This window comes from Martes martes (assembly GCF_963455335.1).
Source record: "Martes martes genome assembly, chromosome: 1".
Lineage (NCBI taxonomy): Eukaryota > Metazoa > Chordata > Mammalia > Carnivora > Mustelidae > Martes > Martes martes.
In genome coordinates, this window is record NC_137888.1 from 66496278 (window position 1) to 66516295 (window position 20018).

The 20018-nt window shown below is 32.2% G+C and overlaps 1 protein-coding gene across 1 annotated transcript in view; it reads left to right on the plus strand.

Moving 5' to 3' along the window:
• The window catches only part of STXBP5L (syntaxin binding protein 5L), a 408526-nt gene that overhangs the window by 326101 nt on the left and 62407 nt on the right, over window positions 1-20018 (plus strand). The window contains exons 21-22 of the mRNA XM_080822438.1: window positions 4160-4225; window positions 10485-10577. Coding sequence (XP_080678564.1) covers window positions 4160-4225; window positions 10485-10577 — 159 coding nt within the window. The remainder of the gene's footprint in view (window positions 1-4159; window positions 4226-10484; window positions 10578-20018) is intronic.

Consider the following 20018-nt stretch of genomic DNA (forward strand, 5'->3'; position numbering starts at 1 on the left):
TATTATTCAGCCATAAAAAAGAAGGAAATCTTGCCATTTGCAACAACATGATGGACCTTGAGAGCATTATGCTAAGTGAAATAAGACAAAAACAAATACCATATGATATCACTTATATGTGGAATCTAAAAAAGAATAAAGAACAACAAAAATGAGTACAAAAATACAGAGGACAGACTGGTGGCTTCCAAAGGCAGAGAGTGGAAGGTAGGTGAAATGAGTGAATGGGGTCAAAGGAAAACAAGAACCAAATACAATATGTGAGAAGAAAAATTCACTAGAGGGACTCAACAGTCAACCTAACCTGGTAGAAACAGAATCAGCAACTGGTAGAATTTAAGGTAGACTGATAGAAACTATGCATTCTAAAGAAGAGGAAAAAAATTTAGGGTAGCTTAAGTGCACCAACATGTCCATAATGAGTACTGGAAGGAGAGAAGAGGAGAGAAGCAGAAAAATATTCAAAAAGATAGTGGCAAAAAACTTCCAAAATATGATGAAAACCATTAATGTATATGTCCAAAAACTCAGTGAACTTCAAATAGGATAAATATGAATATATCCACACCCAGACACATCATAGTAAAAATGCTTAATGACAATAAGAAAATCTTGAAAGAACTGATAGAAAAATGACTTGTCACATACAAGGGAACTCCAGTAGGATTAACAGTTCATCAGAAACAATGGAGGCCTGAAGCAGGAGGACAACATAATCAAAGTGCTCAAAGGAAAAAAACTAAAGCCAAGAATCTTATATTCAGCAAAATGATCTTTCAAAAATGTAGATGAAAAAATGATATGCTTTACAAGAAATACTAAAGAAAGTTTTCTCAGGCTGTAAGAAGGTAAACACTAGATGATAATTTGAATTCACACAAAGGAAAAAAGTACATTATTAAGGTAATTATGTAATTATAAATAGTGTAAATCCACATTTTTCATGTCTTAATTGATTTAAAGACTCATTTATAAAATAATATGTATAAAATTGTATTGTTGGGCCTATAACATATAGAACTGTAATATATTTTTACATAACAGCACTAAGGAGGTAATGGGAGCAAAGCTGTATTTGAGTAAGCAGATGAAACCAGGTGGATTGACCACAACAATGAAGAGAGCTAGAAATGGTAAATTAGAAAGTTAATACACAAACTTTATAAATGTAATTTTTGCTTTCTTCCTTCTCTCAGGTTTTATAAAAAACAAAGTTATATAAAGTAATTATAATTTGTTGGATTTCTAACACATAGGGATATAATATGTATGCCAATATAATACACATAAAAGGGAAAGAGGAAATAGAGCCAAAAAAGAGTAACATTTTTAATCCCCCTGGAATTAAGTTAAGATACATCTGAAGTAGATTTTGGTAAATTAAGATGTATATGTCGTCTTAGAACCATTACAAAGAACTCCAAAAATATGGCAGAAATATTAAATGAATAAATTGCACCAGAAGATACTTACTTAATGCCAAACAAAGCAATAAAGGAAGATTAGAGGAACAAAAAAGACATGAGACATACAGAAAGTCTAAAGTAAAATGACAGATATAATCCAACTATATCAATTACAACACTAAATATGGATAGATTTAACAATCCAATCAGAAGATAAAGATTGTTGGACTAGATTTTTTTTTTAAATGAAGATTTAACTCTATGCTGTCTGAAGGCATAAAGATACAAATAGGTTGAAAGTAAAAGGATAGAAAAAGGTCATGCAAACAGCAAACATAAAAAAGCTGTAGTTAATATCAGGCAAAACAGATTTTAAAGCAAAAAAAGATGTTACTAGAAATAGAGACATCTAAAATGGAAAAATGGTCAATCCATCAAGAAGACTTAACAATTATCAACATCAATGCATCTAACAACAGAACTAAGATGTACATGAAGCAATACTTGACAGGATTAAAGGGAGAAAGACAATTGGAAATTTTAACACTCCACTTTGAATAATGATACAAGAACTAGGTAGAAGACCAAAAAGAAAATAGAAGGCTTGAAAAATCCCATGACCAAAATCTCTATACTGAAATCTGCAAACTGGTACAGAAAGAAAAATTTAAAAGACCATTCAAATGAAGAGAGGACACCATGTTTATGGGTTGGGAGACTATTTTTTAAATGTTTATTCCGCCAAAATTATCTATGGATTTATTGCAGTCCAATAAAGTGTTGGCATATCTTTTTGTACAAATTAACAAACTGATTCTAAACTTTATTTAGAAATGCAAAGACTCGGCAGCACCTGGGTGGCTGAGTCAGTTAAGTGGCTGCCTTCTGCTCAGGTCATGATCCCAGGGTCCTGGGATCAAGCCCTGCATGGGACTCCTTGCTCAGCAGAGCCTGCTTCTCTCTCTCCTTCTGCCTGCTGCTCTGCCTACTTGTGTTCTCTCTCTATCTCTCTGTCAAATAAATAAATAAAATTTTTTAAAAAATGCAAAGAATCTAAAATAATTAAAAAGTTGGAGGATTTTACTACCTGACTTCAAGATGTACTATAAATGTACATTAATTAGTGTAGTAGTAAAAAAAATAGACAAATAGAGCAATGACTACACAATGAAAGTCCAGAAAGAAACCTACACTTATGTAGCCAATTTATTTTTTAAGACACTAATAAAAATCAACGAAGGAAGGAAAACCTTTTTAATAAATAATGATGCAAAAAACTGGACAAACATATAGGGAAAAATGGACCTTAATCTCTTCACAACACAATCAAAATGAATTTGAGATGAAATATAGTCCTAAAAATGAAAGCTGAATATTAAAAAGCTTCTTGAAGAAAACAATAATATCTTCATGACCATGGAGTAGGCAAAGATTACTCATATAGGAATTTTGAAAAAAATGATAAGTTTTCCTTCAAGGAAACTAATCTTCTGACCATCAAAAGATTTCATTTTCATTAAGAAAATGACAAGTCTCATATGGGAAGAAAATATTCACAATACCTACTTCTAACAAAAGACTCTTAAATATAATAAAGAGTTCTATTCAAGCTTTGGCATTAACTTAGTTCTGTAACCTTTAATACTTAAAATCTTCAAACTGACAGTTTCTTACCTGTAAAACATGAGAGTTGGGCTAGAGTACCACAGAAGACTTTTTCTAAAATTCCATGATTTTTTGAACCCACAGCAAGTTAATTCGTACAAATTACATAAAGGGTGGTGGCAAGGAATATGAACAAAGATGGTTTTGGTAATTGACAATAGCCCTTAAGAACTTCTGGGTATGGGGATTTACATTAAAGTAGAAACTCTGAATATTTATTTACAAAGAAAAAGTATACAAGAATCTCCTACAAGGATAGGAAAACCATAATTAAGGATATTTTATGAATGTCATAGTAATGAGAATATAAAATGTTTATTAACCTATTGTGCCTATCCTTGTATTTGTCAGTAGATACTTGGGTATGTCACTACGGTGACATAATAAAACATTTTAAAAAGAGAAAAATGTAGTGCTTTTTTTAAGAAGGAATTTGATACCATCAAACAAATCACTTAATATGTACTACACAATACTACCTTTTTTAAAAAAAATTAACATATAATGTATTATTAGCCCCAGGGGTACAGGTCTGTGAATTGTCAGGCTTACACACTTCACAGCACTCACCATAGCACTTACCCTCCCCAATGTCCATAACCCAACCACCCTCTCCCTACCCCTCTACCTCCCGCAACCCACAATACTACCTTTTTATAACCAAATATAATATTTAAAGTTTGTAGCATACCTTTCATGTTCTTTATAAAATCCAGTAAGTGTTTCTCTTGAAAGCAGAAAATTTGATTAGGCCTTTTTAAAACCCATTATAAATTGTATAATTTTTGGTCTATTTTCAGGTGAAATTTAGGTTATTTATTAAAGTAATGATTTCATATAAAAAAATAAAAAAGATTTTATATTTCTCTACCATTATGTTCAATTATTTTTTGCATCTCTATTAGTTATTGCTCCTTATTATTTCTGATATCACTTGTTGAAACAAATTATCAGAACCACTGTCATAACATGAGACTACAAAAGTAGTTTTCACAGGGGGAAGAAAAACCTTTCTAAATTTTCAGGAATAGAAATTATCTACAAAGTGTTAGCAAAATTCATCTCATTTATTATCATTTCATTTTCAGGTTTAACTGAGCTAAATGACAGTCCTGTTTCCCTGGAACTTGAGCGCTGCAAGTCTCCCACTTCAGGTAAACATGAATGGTAACTTTCAGTCTTCTGGTAATTCACTGCAGTAATCTACTGCTTTATTTTCATAATTCTTACTATGTGAAATTCATAATTTTAGTCATTATAATGTAGTTTCTGAAATTTAATCATAAACAAATTTGATTCCAAAATCAATTAGAAATAAATGTCTTTAAAAATATTTTTGGCCTTCCAAATAATTAAGACCAGAGGTATGAATGTAGTACTGTTAAAGACATTTTAAAGGAAGGTTTTTTTATGGATAAATAATGTTAAGTAAAAATTGGTAATGATACACAGAAACTCTTTCCTCTTATAGCTAGAGTTGAATTAAGTGGGAAATACATACTGTAGGTGCAGAGAATATGATACCATTGGACCTTAGATGGTTCATACCTCTGGATCACAGTTTGAAAACATGTATATTCATTGAAAAAAAAAGAAAAAAAGATAACATGCTGGAACTAAAGCATCAAGATAAAACATGAGCCCACTAAAATATATAAAAAATGTGAGTATAAATATTCCTAGAAATAAGTCTTTAAGGTATGCTAAAATGTTAGTAGTAGAAATTGTAGGGGGGTAGGATTATGAACAATTAGCTTATTTTTTAAAATCTATTTATCTGATTTTTCTCTAATGCATATATAGTAACATGTAAATTTTTAAGCACCAAAAATATTAGGTATATCTGTGATAACGGGCTACAGATATGTTTTCATAGAGTATCGAAAATTGTTTTTTTAACTTCACACAAATGTATAAAACTTTAATACTTTAAAAAGGAATTAATTTTAACTTTTATAAATTCATTTAAGAACGGTGACATTTCTTCAGTTTTCTGTCTTAGGAGTTGTTGGTTGTTTATCCTTATTCTTCAGGAATGTAGGCTAAGTAGAATCTAGTTGTATCCATGAAAATTTTTGTTTTAATCCTATCTATTTTGTATCTATTTTGTTTTAATCGTATCTATTTTGTTTTAATCGTATCTATTTAATCTTTATTTTCCAGCTTTTATTTTAAACATGATCTCATACATTACCCTTTCTTTTGTATTTCTATTGGCACCATCCTGACGTAGGCACTTATTATTCCACATTTAGAGTATTACAAAAATGTTCTAACAGGTGTCTCTGCTATCCATCTCTCAGTCTTATAATTCATTTTGCATATCATCAAAATTAATCTCCTTAAAATATTACCTTGACATTTTCTCATGTTCAATCTAAGATTCAATTCAATTTTCTATATCATTTAAATAACTTCGCTTTAAATTATCATCCATAATCCAAATTTTAATAGTAATAAAGGGTTCAAATGTCAAAAAGAAATGGAATTTAAATTCTCCCTCCCATTCTCCCCCATACATTGTCTCTATCCTTTTGAAAAATAAAGTTATTTTCTTATTTATCCTTTTAGTTTGTGTTTGTAAACAAATCAAAAAGACAAACATTCTTTTTTGCTTCCTGTTTCATACACAAGTAGTATATGCATTTCACTATACTTTGCTTGTTTCAGTTTACTATGTATCTTGTCTTTCCATTTGATTGCATAAAGTAATCTTTATACTTGTATGATATTTAATTGCAGGCCTGTACTATAATTTATATAGTCATTTCACCAATTAAAGGACACTTAGTTTGCTATCAAATTTATGTCATGCCAAACAATGCTGCTGTGACTAATCTTGGTACATTCTTCATTTTAAATGTGTACAGGTATAAGATAAATTCCTAAATTTGGAGCTGCTGAATCAAAGGGTATATGTCTGTCTAACCTTTATAAATTCTTCCAATTTTCTCTCCCTCTATTAATAACATCAATAAACCAATGTTTATTGGTTATCATTTTTTTTAATTTTGTAAGTCTGTTAGGGAAAAAAGGATTTGTCAATGTAGTTTCAATTTATCTCTCACATTGAGTGATATTGAATACCTTTTCAATTGTTTAAGAACTCGTTAAATATTTTTTTCTGTAAATCATCTACTCATACAATTTACCTATGATCTATAGGGTTGTTTGTCCCTTTCATATCAATTTGTATTACCTCTTTACAAATTAAAATTAACCTTTTATGAGATGAGATCCAAATATTTTTCTTAACTTTGCTTGTGTTATCTCTTGCCTTATAAATTTTCTGCATTCAGACATTTCTTTTAAGGATTTTCTTTATGCCCAACAATTTAAATACTATTGGAGTTAACTATATTTTAAAGTTTTGGTAGAATTCTCCCATCAAGTCATTTGACCTTTATAATTACTTATTTTGTATGTTCATATTATCTGTAAAGAAAACTTTTCATAAAAAAAGTTCCATTATGGAAATTTTCTAACAATGTTCAATGTAACATATGCAAAGATTGTGGTTCTATCTTTCTTTTAGGCTAGTTAGTAGTCAATCTATTTTTCTGGGTTTTTTTTTTTTTTTTAAACCTAAACGCAAGGTTTTTTGGTTGTGTTTTGTTTGTTTGTTTCTTATTATTTCTTTTCAGTGTTCCAGAATTCATTGTTTATGCACCACACCCAGTGCTCCACGCAATACGTGCCCTTCATAGTACCCACCACCAGGCTCACCCAACTCCCCCCACCACAAAACCCTCTTTGTTTCTCAGAGTCCACAGTCTCTCATGGTTTGTAAATGCAAGTTTTACTGGGTTTGGGGGTTTTAACTTAACTTCTGCTTTTAATTAGTTCCATCCTCTGCTTCCCTTTATTTTTCACTTAATAGATGCTTAATTCCTTTATTTCTCTTGCTTTTTTTACTTGGAATTTTTTTGTGTACCTTGGTCTTACCTCATTGGGAGTAAACTTTTTTAAACTGAGGTACAATATGGAATGTCTCTAGAACCTCAGAAATCTCCCTCATGCCTCTCAGCCACTTATTCCTACAAAGGTACCTACTATTTTGACTTTTAACCATAGATTTGTTTTGTGGGGTTTAGATTCTCATATCAATGAAAACATGCATTATTTGCTGCTTTTGTTTCTTGCTAATTTTGCTCAGCATTATCTATATGATATTCAGTTACATTGGTGAATGATTTGTATTGCTGTGTGATATTCCTTTGTATGTATATCTATGCATTTTATTGTTGCTGCAAACTTAGGTGGTTTATAGTTTGAGGCTATTTTAAGAAAAGCTATTATGACCAATCTTGTAAAATGTTTAATGAAATATAAACTCATTTTTGTTTCACATGTATCTGGGAGTGAATTTGGGGGGTCAAAAGGTATGTCTATATTCAACTTCAGTAAATACAACCGAGTTTTTCAAAATGGTTGCACCAATTTTACTTCCATTAGCAGTGCATGAAAGCTTTACTTGTTCCACATACATCTTTTCTCTCAGTAAAATTTTTAGTTTTCTTTTTAGAGGTCTTATATACATTTCATTGGTGTTATTCCTTGGCATTTTGTGTTTTTAGATGCTGTCAATTAATTTTTTCTTATTGTTTGTTAATTATTGTTAATTTTTGTATATTGACCTCATATCCAGAAAACTTCATAAATTCTAATAATCTGTAAATTCTTTTGGACTCTCTATCCAATTATACCCAGTATTAAAATGACAGTTCTGTTTCTTATTTCTAAAGGAAGAGTTTAACTAGGACCTCCAATACAATGTTGAATATATGTGGTGTTAGCAAACATCTCTTCTTTCTTCCCAATCTCAGGGATATGTCAGTATCATAACTAATTATGATAATTATTGTAGGTTTTTATTAGACATCTTGCTTTTAGCCTTCTCCATCTGATGTTTCTTTTTTCATTAATGTTAGAGCAAATCTGGAAATATCACCACCACACTTCTTTTGCAAGACAGAGTCAGGACTTCACATGCAATGAAGTAGATTGTTTCAAAGTAGGAAGGTTTCGACTACTTTGTTAAGTTACTTGGGCCAGAAATGATCGGGTGTGATAAGATTCACTTATCACTTCAGTGCCCTATTTGAAACTGGTTTGCTGGGCAGGGTCCACTCTTCTTTAGTAGTAACCTTGGAATATAAATATTCATAATTGAGGAATGAGAGATTTCTTACTATGGATTTTAAGTCATAGATTTGTTAAAAATTAAAGAAATTTATCCTCATGGGAACAGTGCCATAAAAGTTTGTTTTACCTTAAGAAAATTGGAAATGTTATTTGCATATTCCATTCATTTCCCATAAAAAAAAATAATTGTATTGTATTAAGGGGTCTTTCTAAGCCCACGATGGAGAATGCGCCCAATGCTATACCTAGAATACCACAACAACACATATACATAAAACTACATTCTGCAATCTCTTCCTATTGTAGGAATTACTGTATCTAGATTATCAGGAAAGGTATAGTTAAGGTAAATGCAGACTTTTTAGCCCAACTTCGTAAAACTAAAATGTAACTGAAAAAAAATATTTTAACAGTAGTTTACAAAACTGATGCAGACTATGATCTCTAAAAGTAGAAAAGAATGAAGATATAAACAGTTAAAATGTTTAAGTTATGAATGACAAAATCAATAATATATAATTAAGGGAAACTAGAATATATGTATATACCTAACTTTTGGAAAAACTAAGAAAAGCAACCATGCCTCCTGATGTCTCTTTGATTCATACACTAAGAAACAGATCACTAGGTCTGATTAATAATGGCAATTATTATGTTTGTACCTGGGTGTATCTCCCCTTTTTCATGTATATATAGCATTTAAGAGCCAATACTATTCTTGCCTTCTCTTTATTTTTTTCTTAATGCGGGTTTTCTCAAATGTAAGCCTATATCAGAATCAAGTGAAGAGTTTGTTAAAACACAGAATGCTGACTGTCAGAGATTCTACTTCACCAAGTCTAGAGTAGGGCTTGAAATTTTGCATCTCTAGCAAGTTCCTACGTGATGCTTATGCTTCTGGTCTCTGGACCACTTGAGAATCAGGGCTCTGTGAAAATGTTTTTTCAATACTTAACTCTCTCAGTGTCTATTTTGTGATCTTAAACTTCACCCCTTTAAAGTCTGATTAAAATATTGAATTCAAATAGCTGAGCAAAAATGGTTGGTAATTAGGCAAGCCAGAGATCGATAATCATTTTATAACTCTGATTTCTGGCGTGGATCTCAAACTCCCCTTTAGCCCAATAAACTGCAAGTAAAAAGAGTGAAGTTTAAGACTATTAAACATTTATTTGAAAATAATGAGAGAAAACAGAGTAGGAATTGGGAGCATAAAGAATTCCAGTGAGCTAACCAGAAAGCTGATGTTCTTAACTTCCAGGATAATATAACCATTTCATAATATTTATTCATTTACCCAACTATTCAACAAGTAATTTCCAGTATCTGCAGTTATGTAGATATTATGTTATCTACTGAGAATAAACTAATGAACAAAATAACATACTCTATGCCAGATGGAATAGAGTCTATCTGAAGAAACCAACATTTAACTAATAATTTTACAAATAGTTGTTTTTTCTTAAAGCTATGTAACCCTTTTTCACTCACCATGTAAGGCTGTACAATTTGTATACTACATAAACATCCCAAAGGTATGAGCCTGAACTAATATTCAGCCCTAGCTCCACTTACCTGGAATAGAGCTGCAATCCCTAAAGGAAACAGGCCTTTTGTCTTTGGACAGTGAATTGAAAACTAACCAAGACTTCAACTGTAGAGTTATATCTGTCCACAAGATGTACATTTTTCTAATTTTTCTTCCTTTAAGGTATGCCTTTTAAAATAATTTGCTCAAATGAACATTTTTTCTATCTAAGCTAGCAATAGGTTCTAGTACTGCTGTTATCTATATAGCCATCAATCCTCATAATTCTCACTGTCTACAATATACAACAGACCTACTATGCTATCAAGTTCAAGTGAAGACTAAGGTGATAGGAATATGTATCTATATTAAAATATGTTTATTTAAGTATCTTTAATAAAGATATCTTTATTAAAATATCATAGAGACTAACATCACAAAATACTAACAAAGAAATAACCAGCTCTGTTCTCAATCCTGGGTTAGAACTACATCTTATAGCCTAGCTTGAATGCTCCTTCTATATGGTTCTACATTTCTAGAACCCCACTCCATCTTTCAAAGAAGAAAGCTTCTTCCCTCCAAATAGTCCTCTGTTGGGGCAGTACGAAAATACTCAGATAAAGGCACAAAGTAGAGACCCTTCCAAATAGTTATGAAATTCACCTCTAGAATAAAGCTTCTGGGTTCACTTGGGCTAAGAAAGTAAATGCCAATAGTCTTTTATTCCCTTCCTTTAGGACTTGCTACCAGAACTCCTGAAGCAACACCAGGCTTTTATAGGAATGAAATACCAGCTGTGAGACAGAGGAATCAAATACATCACTTGCCAGGTGAAAGTGAAAATCTCTTTTGAACGAACAAGGTTTTCATGTCTCTACAATTTTCTGGACTTCACAATTTTTCTCAAAAGCTTTATTCTTATTTGTGCTGAAAATACAGGTCCCCCATGGTGAATGAAGACAAATTTCCCTGAATCAATTAAAACCACAGACACTGACTTCCTAAGACATAAAACAGGAATTCCTAAGGCATCTGTGATTTTGAAGTGTCCTATATAATTTTGATAGCGTTCTCTTTCTACTTTAAGCCTGTATACTTTTATCAGACCTATACAAAAATATGGGGGAACCAACAGAGAACTTAGGGAAACTTAAGAGCCAAAAAATAGAGTGGTTTTGTAAAAATTCTCCTAATTCTTCATTCTTCATAATATAGTTATATATTATCTAAGGTCACAAACTACTATGATGATCATTGAAACTCCACCAAAGAATTGCCTCAAAGAGGCAATGTTCTCTCAGAAATAGAGAACAGAGGGACGCCTGGGTGGCTCAGTTGGTTAAGCGGCTGCCTTCGGCTCAGGTCATGATCCCAGCGTCCTGGGATCGAGTCCCACATCGGGCTCCTTGCTCCGCAGGGAGCCTGCTTCTCCCTCTGCCACTCTGTCTGCCTGTGCTCGCTCTCTCTCTCTCTCTGACAAATAAATAAATAAAATCTTAAAAAAAAAAAAAAAAAAAATAGAGAACAGAAAGGAAGGTCTTACAATCTGTTTTATGCTAAGCCATTGAATATTTGATGCTGTTCAGAGGGACCAAATCAAAATCAAACACAGGTTGTATAGCTCCCTTAAATTAGGCATTCATTACAAAATGGTTGTGACCAGATTTGTAACTTTAAGAATAATTTACCAATGTTCTAGATCCCAAATAAAGTCAGTAACCAGGGAACTTAAAAATAATTGTAATCCACAGTTTTCCAAACAGTAGTTTCTTTTTTTCTTGTGTAATAGAACACCCCTGTGACAGGTCTTTTTCTGAGGAGAAAAGTGATGCTCAGAGTATTAAATAAGTAGAGCTAGAATTTCAACTTGATTACATTTGGTTGTAAAACCTATGCTTTTTCCTGGATTTCATTAATAAAAAGAGAAAAAATATATAGGAATTGCAAAAAACTAATCACAGTTGAAATTAAAGGACAGCCAAGTAGTCAAGCAGACAAGCAGACAAAGTTACTAAGTTACGAAGAGAATGTTTTAGCAAAGAAATTCAAAAGAATGTAAGAAATATACCTTACATGAAACATTAGAAATATAGTTTACCATTTAAGTTCCAGGAAAAACTGGTTCAAAAGCAGTTTTTAGTTTTTATAGTTCATAGAATCACCAAATTATCACATTTTGAATTTATTAAGCCTTATTTGCTAAAAATTAAAATCAATGTTGGTATAGTACTTTAAAGCAAAGTGTTTTTCATGTGTATTATTTTACTCAATCCTATAGCAACCCTATAAGGTTAGCGTTGTTCTCCTTTTACACGGGAGGAGAAATTATGACTAAGGAAAAATTTCATCGTTTGCCCATGGTTACCCTGCTAATAAATGGCTTAGTCTGAATCAACGCAAATCTTCAGACTGCAAGGTCCTTTGATCCCAAGTTATTTGTCCTCCTATTATATATGCTTTAAAAAGTTATTTGTCCTCCTATTATATGTGCTTTAAAAAAAGTGTGTTGAAGAACATAGTAATCGCTGGGGGTTTATAATTCAAGGTACACAAGAACAGAAATAAAGTTTCATAATCATTTAAGTCTTGTTCATACAACACTAATAAAAAGTCATTAATTCATTAACATTATCCAGATAGAAATATAATACTATTTTAATATACCAAGAAAAGTGGAATCATGACCCCAACCATTTTTTTAAGCTGGGGCAAATTCAAATAAAGATCCTTCTTTGCCTGACTTTATCATCGTCACTTCATAACAGGAAGGGTGGGGGGTTGGTAATATGGAGGTATGTAGACCTTCCAGGGCTCTACCATGGTATGGCAACTCCAAATTGTGTGTGTGTACTATACCTATATACATACCGGGTGCTTTTGTTCTATATTAGTTTCTAACTTAGGGAAGATAGAGACAAATGAAATTCATTACTATGTTCCAACTAGTCAGTAAATGCATCAATACATAGATAAACTTTACAAGCATTTTATTTTTTTTTAAAGATTTTTTATTTATTTGACAGAGAGAAATCAGAGCTAGGCAGAGAGAGGGGGAAGCAGGCTCCTGCTGAGCAGAGAGCCCGATGTAGGGCTCGATCCCAGGACCCTGAGACCATGACCTGAGCCGAAGGCAGAGACCTAAACCACCGAGCCACCCAGGCGCCCCAAACTTTACAAGCATTTTAATCTAAACTTTTAATTTAGTATTAGATTTATTTATTTTGCAGAAGACATCTAGGCCTACGCACATGGTATCTGCTATATCATATATAACATACATATTGTACTCCTTACTGGAAAGGGCATAGATTTGGAGTCAGAAATTTGAACTTACCTGCCATTCCTACCATTATAACTTTAGCCAAGTTTCTCAACCTTAATTGTGTACTAATTCCAGAACACAGATTCTCAATAATATATAGTAGTGGTTATTATAAAAATAACAATGGACATCCATGGCCTAAAGAGACTGAATTTGATTTCCTTGACCATTCTAAATTTCTAATACTAGTTATAGTTTAGCCATAACAAAGTAAAAATCCTTCACTGGAAATCAAAAGGTCAATCCAGTTGTTTCTAACCAAGAAACAACTAATCAAAAGCTTTGAATTAGAAGCTTCTAGCCTACCTCTTTATGTTATTTCCCATTAAGGTAGTAAGCCATATTCAGAATGAATCAGGGTTTGTTGTGTTCCTAAAATTTTGATTCAAATGCGGCACCAGTGCCTTGAGGAGGTTTTTTTATATGTTATTTTTTAAAATAATTTTATTTAAATTCAAGTTAGCATATAGTATAATATTAGTTTCAGGTGTACAATATAGTGATTCAACACTTCCATGCAACACTCCATGCTCATCACAAGTACACTCCTTAATCCCCATCACCTGTATAACCCATTCTCCCACTCATCTCCCTTCTGATAACCATCAGTTTGTTCTCTATTATTCTGATAGTTGTTTGAAGCCAGTACAACATCCCTCAGATGAACTAGGCTGTACTTTCCTTTGACTTTGACTTGAATTAAGAGTTAGGAAAAAAGCAAATGAATATACAAGTGATTGAAGGATCTGATGGACTGAATATACATGACCCCTAAGCAAAATACTGTTGAAATGCCTGAAGTTCTGTTCATATTTAGGGCTTAGCATATGACCTCATTCTGGCATAAGCTATGCTAAGCCACCAGACTACTCTGCCTCATTGCTGTAACTGAACCTGAATTTGGAGGCAGAAAATCTAGAATAGAGATAAATAATCTTGCAAAGGTTTATGATCTGGTGCTATCATAGGGCTTGGCCATCACCTGACCTTTAAGCCTGAATTTATTAAATACTAATATGTTTCTTGCTACCAGCCAATCATTTCATTCATTTGCATCATCTTTGATCTCTTATACCATCCTACCTAATATTCTCTAGGTAAGTCAGAAGGTGATAGATATTGGGGATGCTTTCCTGTCAATTTTTCTAACTCAGTTTTATTGAGATATAATTTACATAGGATAAAATACACCTTTTTAGTGTATAATTATAAATTTTGTGGGTTTTTTAAAGAAACATACGCCATTACATGTTAAAGTAACAAGGATTTCCTGACAATTTTCCCAGAATCTAACAGAACTAAAATCATAAGAAATCAAACTGTTTTAAGTCTAACATTTTATGCAGCAATATTCCCTGCCCTGCAGCTAGATTACCTATAGCATTATTTTCTGCCTTGTAGTCTATGAGCCAAGACATGGAGTTTTCAACATGTGAAGGATGAAAGATACTATTCTATATGATAATGCACATGATTTAAAGAGATTTGCATGGAAAATAAGCCCACGATGAATTAACGGTATGACACTACTATTGAAAAGATAGTGGACTCAGTAAGTCCTACTGTGCAGAGCATACAAATAATAGTGATATATACAATTGGAAACTTTCTCAGGTATTCAATGTTTAATCAAAAGCACCAAATTTTGAATAGGACATGTTGCCAAGATAGGTAATTTTTTGTATAGAAAACCACAGAGTATTCTCTGTGAATACTCTGTGACAATATTTTCTTGCAAACTAGTAATGAATATAGCTAACATTAAATGCTATTAGATATCATACAATGCTAAATGCATTACACACATTCCTTTAATTAATTTTGATGAGGTCCCTATGAAGTAGGGACTATTATTACTCCCATTTTATAGAGAAAGGGGCACATACTCGTCCCGAGATTAAGTAACTACTAGCCCAGTATCACTCATCTGGCAAATGGTTGAGTCATAACGTGAATCCAGCTCCCTTGTGTTCTGGATCACTGGATTTTACTTCATCAAATACCAGAAAACCTGCCTTACAGAACAGCAAAAGTCTTTGTAGAAATTTACAGAGAGGGGAAAAAAAGGCATCTAACCTCTTCTAACAGGGGTTTTACTGTCCTTATAACTACCATGTTTCATTCAAAATTAGGAAATGTAAGATCAAAGTTATAATGAATTTTTTTTTTACTTAAAGGAATCAAAAAAGAGAATCTTGGTTCAAAGATTGAACACAAATATATAATATTTGTGATATGTAATATGTGATTCAACACAAATATATAATAATCAATTTTAAAAGCTTATCAAAATATTAGCTATATCTATCTGTAATTGTATCTACATCTAATTTAATAACTGTGGACAATATGGTCTCTCGTGTGAAAAATCTGAGATGCATCTCAGAAAATACTTCTTGTGGAAGGGTCTCTAGTGAAAGTTCCAAAAGTTGGTTAATATTCATAAAACCATAAAATGTTATTTCCCAAAATGTGATCTGCCAGCCTCTTTGTATCAGTATCACCTTCTTAAAAATTCTTGTTGATCTACTGAGAGTAACCTGGAGGTGGCCCCTAAGTCTCCGCAGATGCTTTAAGATCTGGCATGTGAGAGCAAGAATCATTTACTCTATTGCTCCAGAGGTTAGAACTGGGACAAGTTATAAATGGTAAAGGAAAGTAGTTTGAGCTCACACAGAAGGAAATTTTGTAGTAATATAACAACCCCAAATTAGATTTTTTATACCTTTATACTTTTCTATTGTAACTATTTAAACAGACAGAATATCAAGAATGTTGTAGGAGAAGTAGTTCCATTGAATAAGGTATTGGAGTAAAAGACCTCTAAGATTCCTTTGAACCAAGATTCTCTTTTTTGTGCAATGTCCTGAGCCAGAGTGTAGTGAGAAGTTTCTGTTAACCATTTTCTCCCCTTCAGCTAACAATATGTAATGACAGTGGTGTATATACTTTAGCTTAGAGAACAGTAAAAATGAAGAAATTCAGAGAGTGACATTCCCAGGGGCACATTGCAAAGGTTAATATGTATTGTTTCCGTTCTATACATTTCCAAGACAAATTGCCATACTTATCTTCCAACCGAAATTCCTCAAATATTCCTGTGTAGCATATTTCTCTAACACTTAAACATACTTTCTCTGTCTGCTTAGCCTTTTCCAGAGTAACTCCTACCTTTTGATTTTAATGGGTTTTTTTTCAACATCTATTTAGTAACACTCATTGTACACCTATTCTGTGTCGGTACTTTATTAGGTATTGGGAATACAACCCCCACCTTTGGAGAACTCAGTTTCAGGATATTAATGAGGAGTAAAAAAAAAAAAATCAAGTATAATAAAATGTGTTAACTGTAATAAAGGAAATGTACACAAGGGGCTATGAAGGTTAAGATAATGGCATCAGATGAAGCCTTGAGTTTGGAACTACATTCAGAAAGGAGGTGATTTTTGAGGAGTCTTGAAGAACAAGTAAGAGTTTACTAGTTATCTGGACACAGGAGCACTGCTCCCTTCCCTCCCCCAAAAAGTATACTAATTAGACAGGTGAGGAGACTCATTTTGTGTATGAATAATAGACATCTATTATTAACACTGTTATTAAAGTTCCCCAATTAATCCCACCACAAATCATTCCCTTTCCCTCCCTCAGTTATACAACTGAAGATGGGGTTTGTGAGGGGACCTCAGTTTTCAGGCTTTCTACAGAAAACCAAAAAGAGGTAACAAAATGGAGGAGGGGATCCAAAAAACTAGAGCAGATTTGGGAGCCAGAGTTAGTTAGATACTAGAATATAGGATGTGAATTTTCCATCAAAAAGAATAGTGGGAAGTAGGAGGGCATGTGACATTGTGATCTTTGTTATGTATCTGGGCTTACTGACCAATAGGCAGGAACTCTTTGCCCTCTTTTTGAAAACATCTTTGTAATCCATTTAAAAATAATACTATATAGATATGTTGAAATGCCATATTTTTTAAAGATTTATTTATTTTTATGAGAAAGAGAGAGAGAGAATGAGCAGGGAGAGGGGCTCAGGGAGAGGGAGAGAAAATCCACAGACTCCCTGCTGAACATGGAGCCTATCAGAGGGCTCAATTCCAGCATCCTGAGATGGTGAACTGAGTCAAAACCAAGAGTCTGCCACTTAACTGACTGAGTCACCCAGGGGCCCCAAAATACCATATTTAAAAACAAAATAGAAACAAGATAAATTATGATACAAATCCTTCCATTATTATTAGTTATTTAAAAAATTAGAAACTATTGTAAATACTGAACACACCCCGCTCATTCAAGTTATCTGAACTGTGAATTTACAAAATACATTTGCAAACTCTTATGACGCATATGACATATATTTAGTTTGCCATATTTTGATATAAATAACTTTTGTTTATGCTAATTCTAAACCCAAATTACTAAAATTTGATATCTTTGTTGTGCCTTAATCTTAATAGAATTATTTTTAATGTCTCTTTATAGCAACACTTGCCTGTTGCTATTATTTTTATTAGAATGATAATACTTAGGTTTCCTTTTTCATGTAGTTTAGCATGGAATATAGTAGTCAGCAAACCACAGTCCACAGGTCAAATCCAGCTTGCCATCTATCTTGGTATAATTTGTGAAATAAGAATGGGTTTTTAATTTTTAAATGGGGGGAAAAATCAAGAGATAATATGTCATGACCCATAAAAATATATTTGTTTATAATATATTTAGGCTTTCTAAAACCTGTTATAAAATGTATCCCTATCATATTCCAGTGGAAACATTAAAGATAGTATCAAGAATGTCATTTGGCAGATAAGATTAAGCTATGAGATTAAGCTACAAATTAATGAAGGGATCTTTTTCAAATAATATTACATAGCAAAATTCAGAAATTTGTGAGCCAGGTTTTCTGATTTTAAGTTGAATCTTTCAACTCTGTCTTCTGCATCTTTATTTTAAAATAACTTTCCTAGTTATTAGAAGGTATAAATTAATTGATGAAATCAATTAGAGTCTTAAAGTATTGACGAAAAACATCTAACATGATTTCTCCTTATGCATTTCTATGATAACATGCATTCCAGTTAAATATTTTGAGATACACAATGTGAAATTTTTTTTTTAAAGATTTTATTTATTTATTTGAGAGACAGAGATCACAACTAGGCAGAGAAGCAGGCAGAGAGAGAGAGGAGGAAGCAGGCTCCCTGCTGAGCGGAGAGCCTGATGCGGGGCTCGATCCCAGAACCCTGGGATCATGACCTGAGTCGAAGGCAGAGGCTTTAATCCACTGAGCCACCCAGGCGCCCCACAATGTGAAATTTTTATTAAGGAAAGTTTTTAAATAAATTATAGGTGTTTTCTTGGTCTATTCAAACATTGTCTGATAGCTTGATTTATAATATAATTAAATTCATTTTCAAATATTTTTTATTTTCAAGATCTTATGTACTGAATTTAACATTGTAATATTGAATACTGAAGTCATTTCATCTGCCATTGGCATGGTAAAGTTTCTTTAACTATATCATATACATCTATAATAGAATTTTCTATTTCAAAAATATGTTGAGAGTTTTATCATCAGTTTTTATACTTATCAGTTATTTATGAAATGAGCTCATACATTTGTTGCAATATTTCTTTACTTATTAGATTGATCTGAAATAGATTTTTTATTCTTCCCAAATTAAAAAAATCACATCTCATACCACATGTGAAAAGAAAATGCAGAGATATACTTAATTATTTACTGTAAGAATAATTGCTTTTCTCTTGTTTCTGTTTACATATTAAATATTTACTACTGAATGATGACAAACTAACACCAGACAGTATTTCTGCTTCTATACATGTTCATTAAATATAATGCTCATCAGGATTTAATAATTATGCTGTAAAACAACTATTCCCCCACACTCCTCTTTAATTTTATATAATTAACAACTGCCTTTTTCCTTTTTCTGTTGTTTCAGTTAAAGGATCAAGAAAGTTAAGTCTGCCAACAGATCTTAAGGCTGATCTTGGTACGGTACGCCAACAACTTTAAGTTTTCTTATATTCATTTGGCTGAACATTTTTACCAACCAGTCCATGAATGAAAAGTTTCCTTGATGGCAGTGTTTGATGGCTTTCCAAAAAGGCTTTCTTAAAAATCACCATACAGTTCTGTTGGCAGCATTCAACATTTCATTTGTTAACAATCATTTTACAAAATTATGTTTGATAAATCATTATACACCAAGATATATAATGTTTCATTTCTTTTTAGCATGAAAATGTTATTGAACATTGAATAATCATGCATATGGACCCTATACTTTGTGACTGTAATCATGTAAATGAGCATCATTTTTTCCCAGAATTATTTTCCCTATTCTGCATATTAGTATTATGTAGAATTAGTGCTATTTAACAACAACAACAACAACAACAACAAAAGCATGATACATAAAAGAATGGAGCCCTAGCTTTTTTTTAATTTTAGAAAAGTTACACAAAATTTTATTCACTTTTAGTTTATTTATTGTGGGGGTCACAGGCTTATTCATAATTTAAGCTCTGAAATAAATAATGCTTTATTAAATAGATCTTCATAAATTTTTCCTTTAGAATTTTTATCTGCTTTTTCCAGCATAAGGTTTTTTTTTAATTTAATTACCTTTGTTTTCATCTCCTTTATTCTAACTTAAAGCCATAGCATTAAATCCTGCTAATGTCATGGTTAAAACAACAAAAATACAGTAGTCTTTGCATTACTTTTCAGAGTTTATAAAGCTGCTTCACATAGACTCTTTTACTTGATTTACTTAGCAGCTCCTTAGAGTTGCTCTTGGTATTCCCAAACTTCTTTTTTTTTCTCTTCAGAGCAGAAACAGGTTATGTTAATAAATGGTAAAGATTTGAAGCTAGGTCATAGAATATGTTACCCAAAGTTTATGGAGCATATTCACAT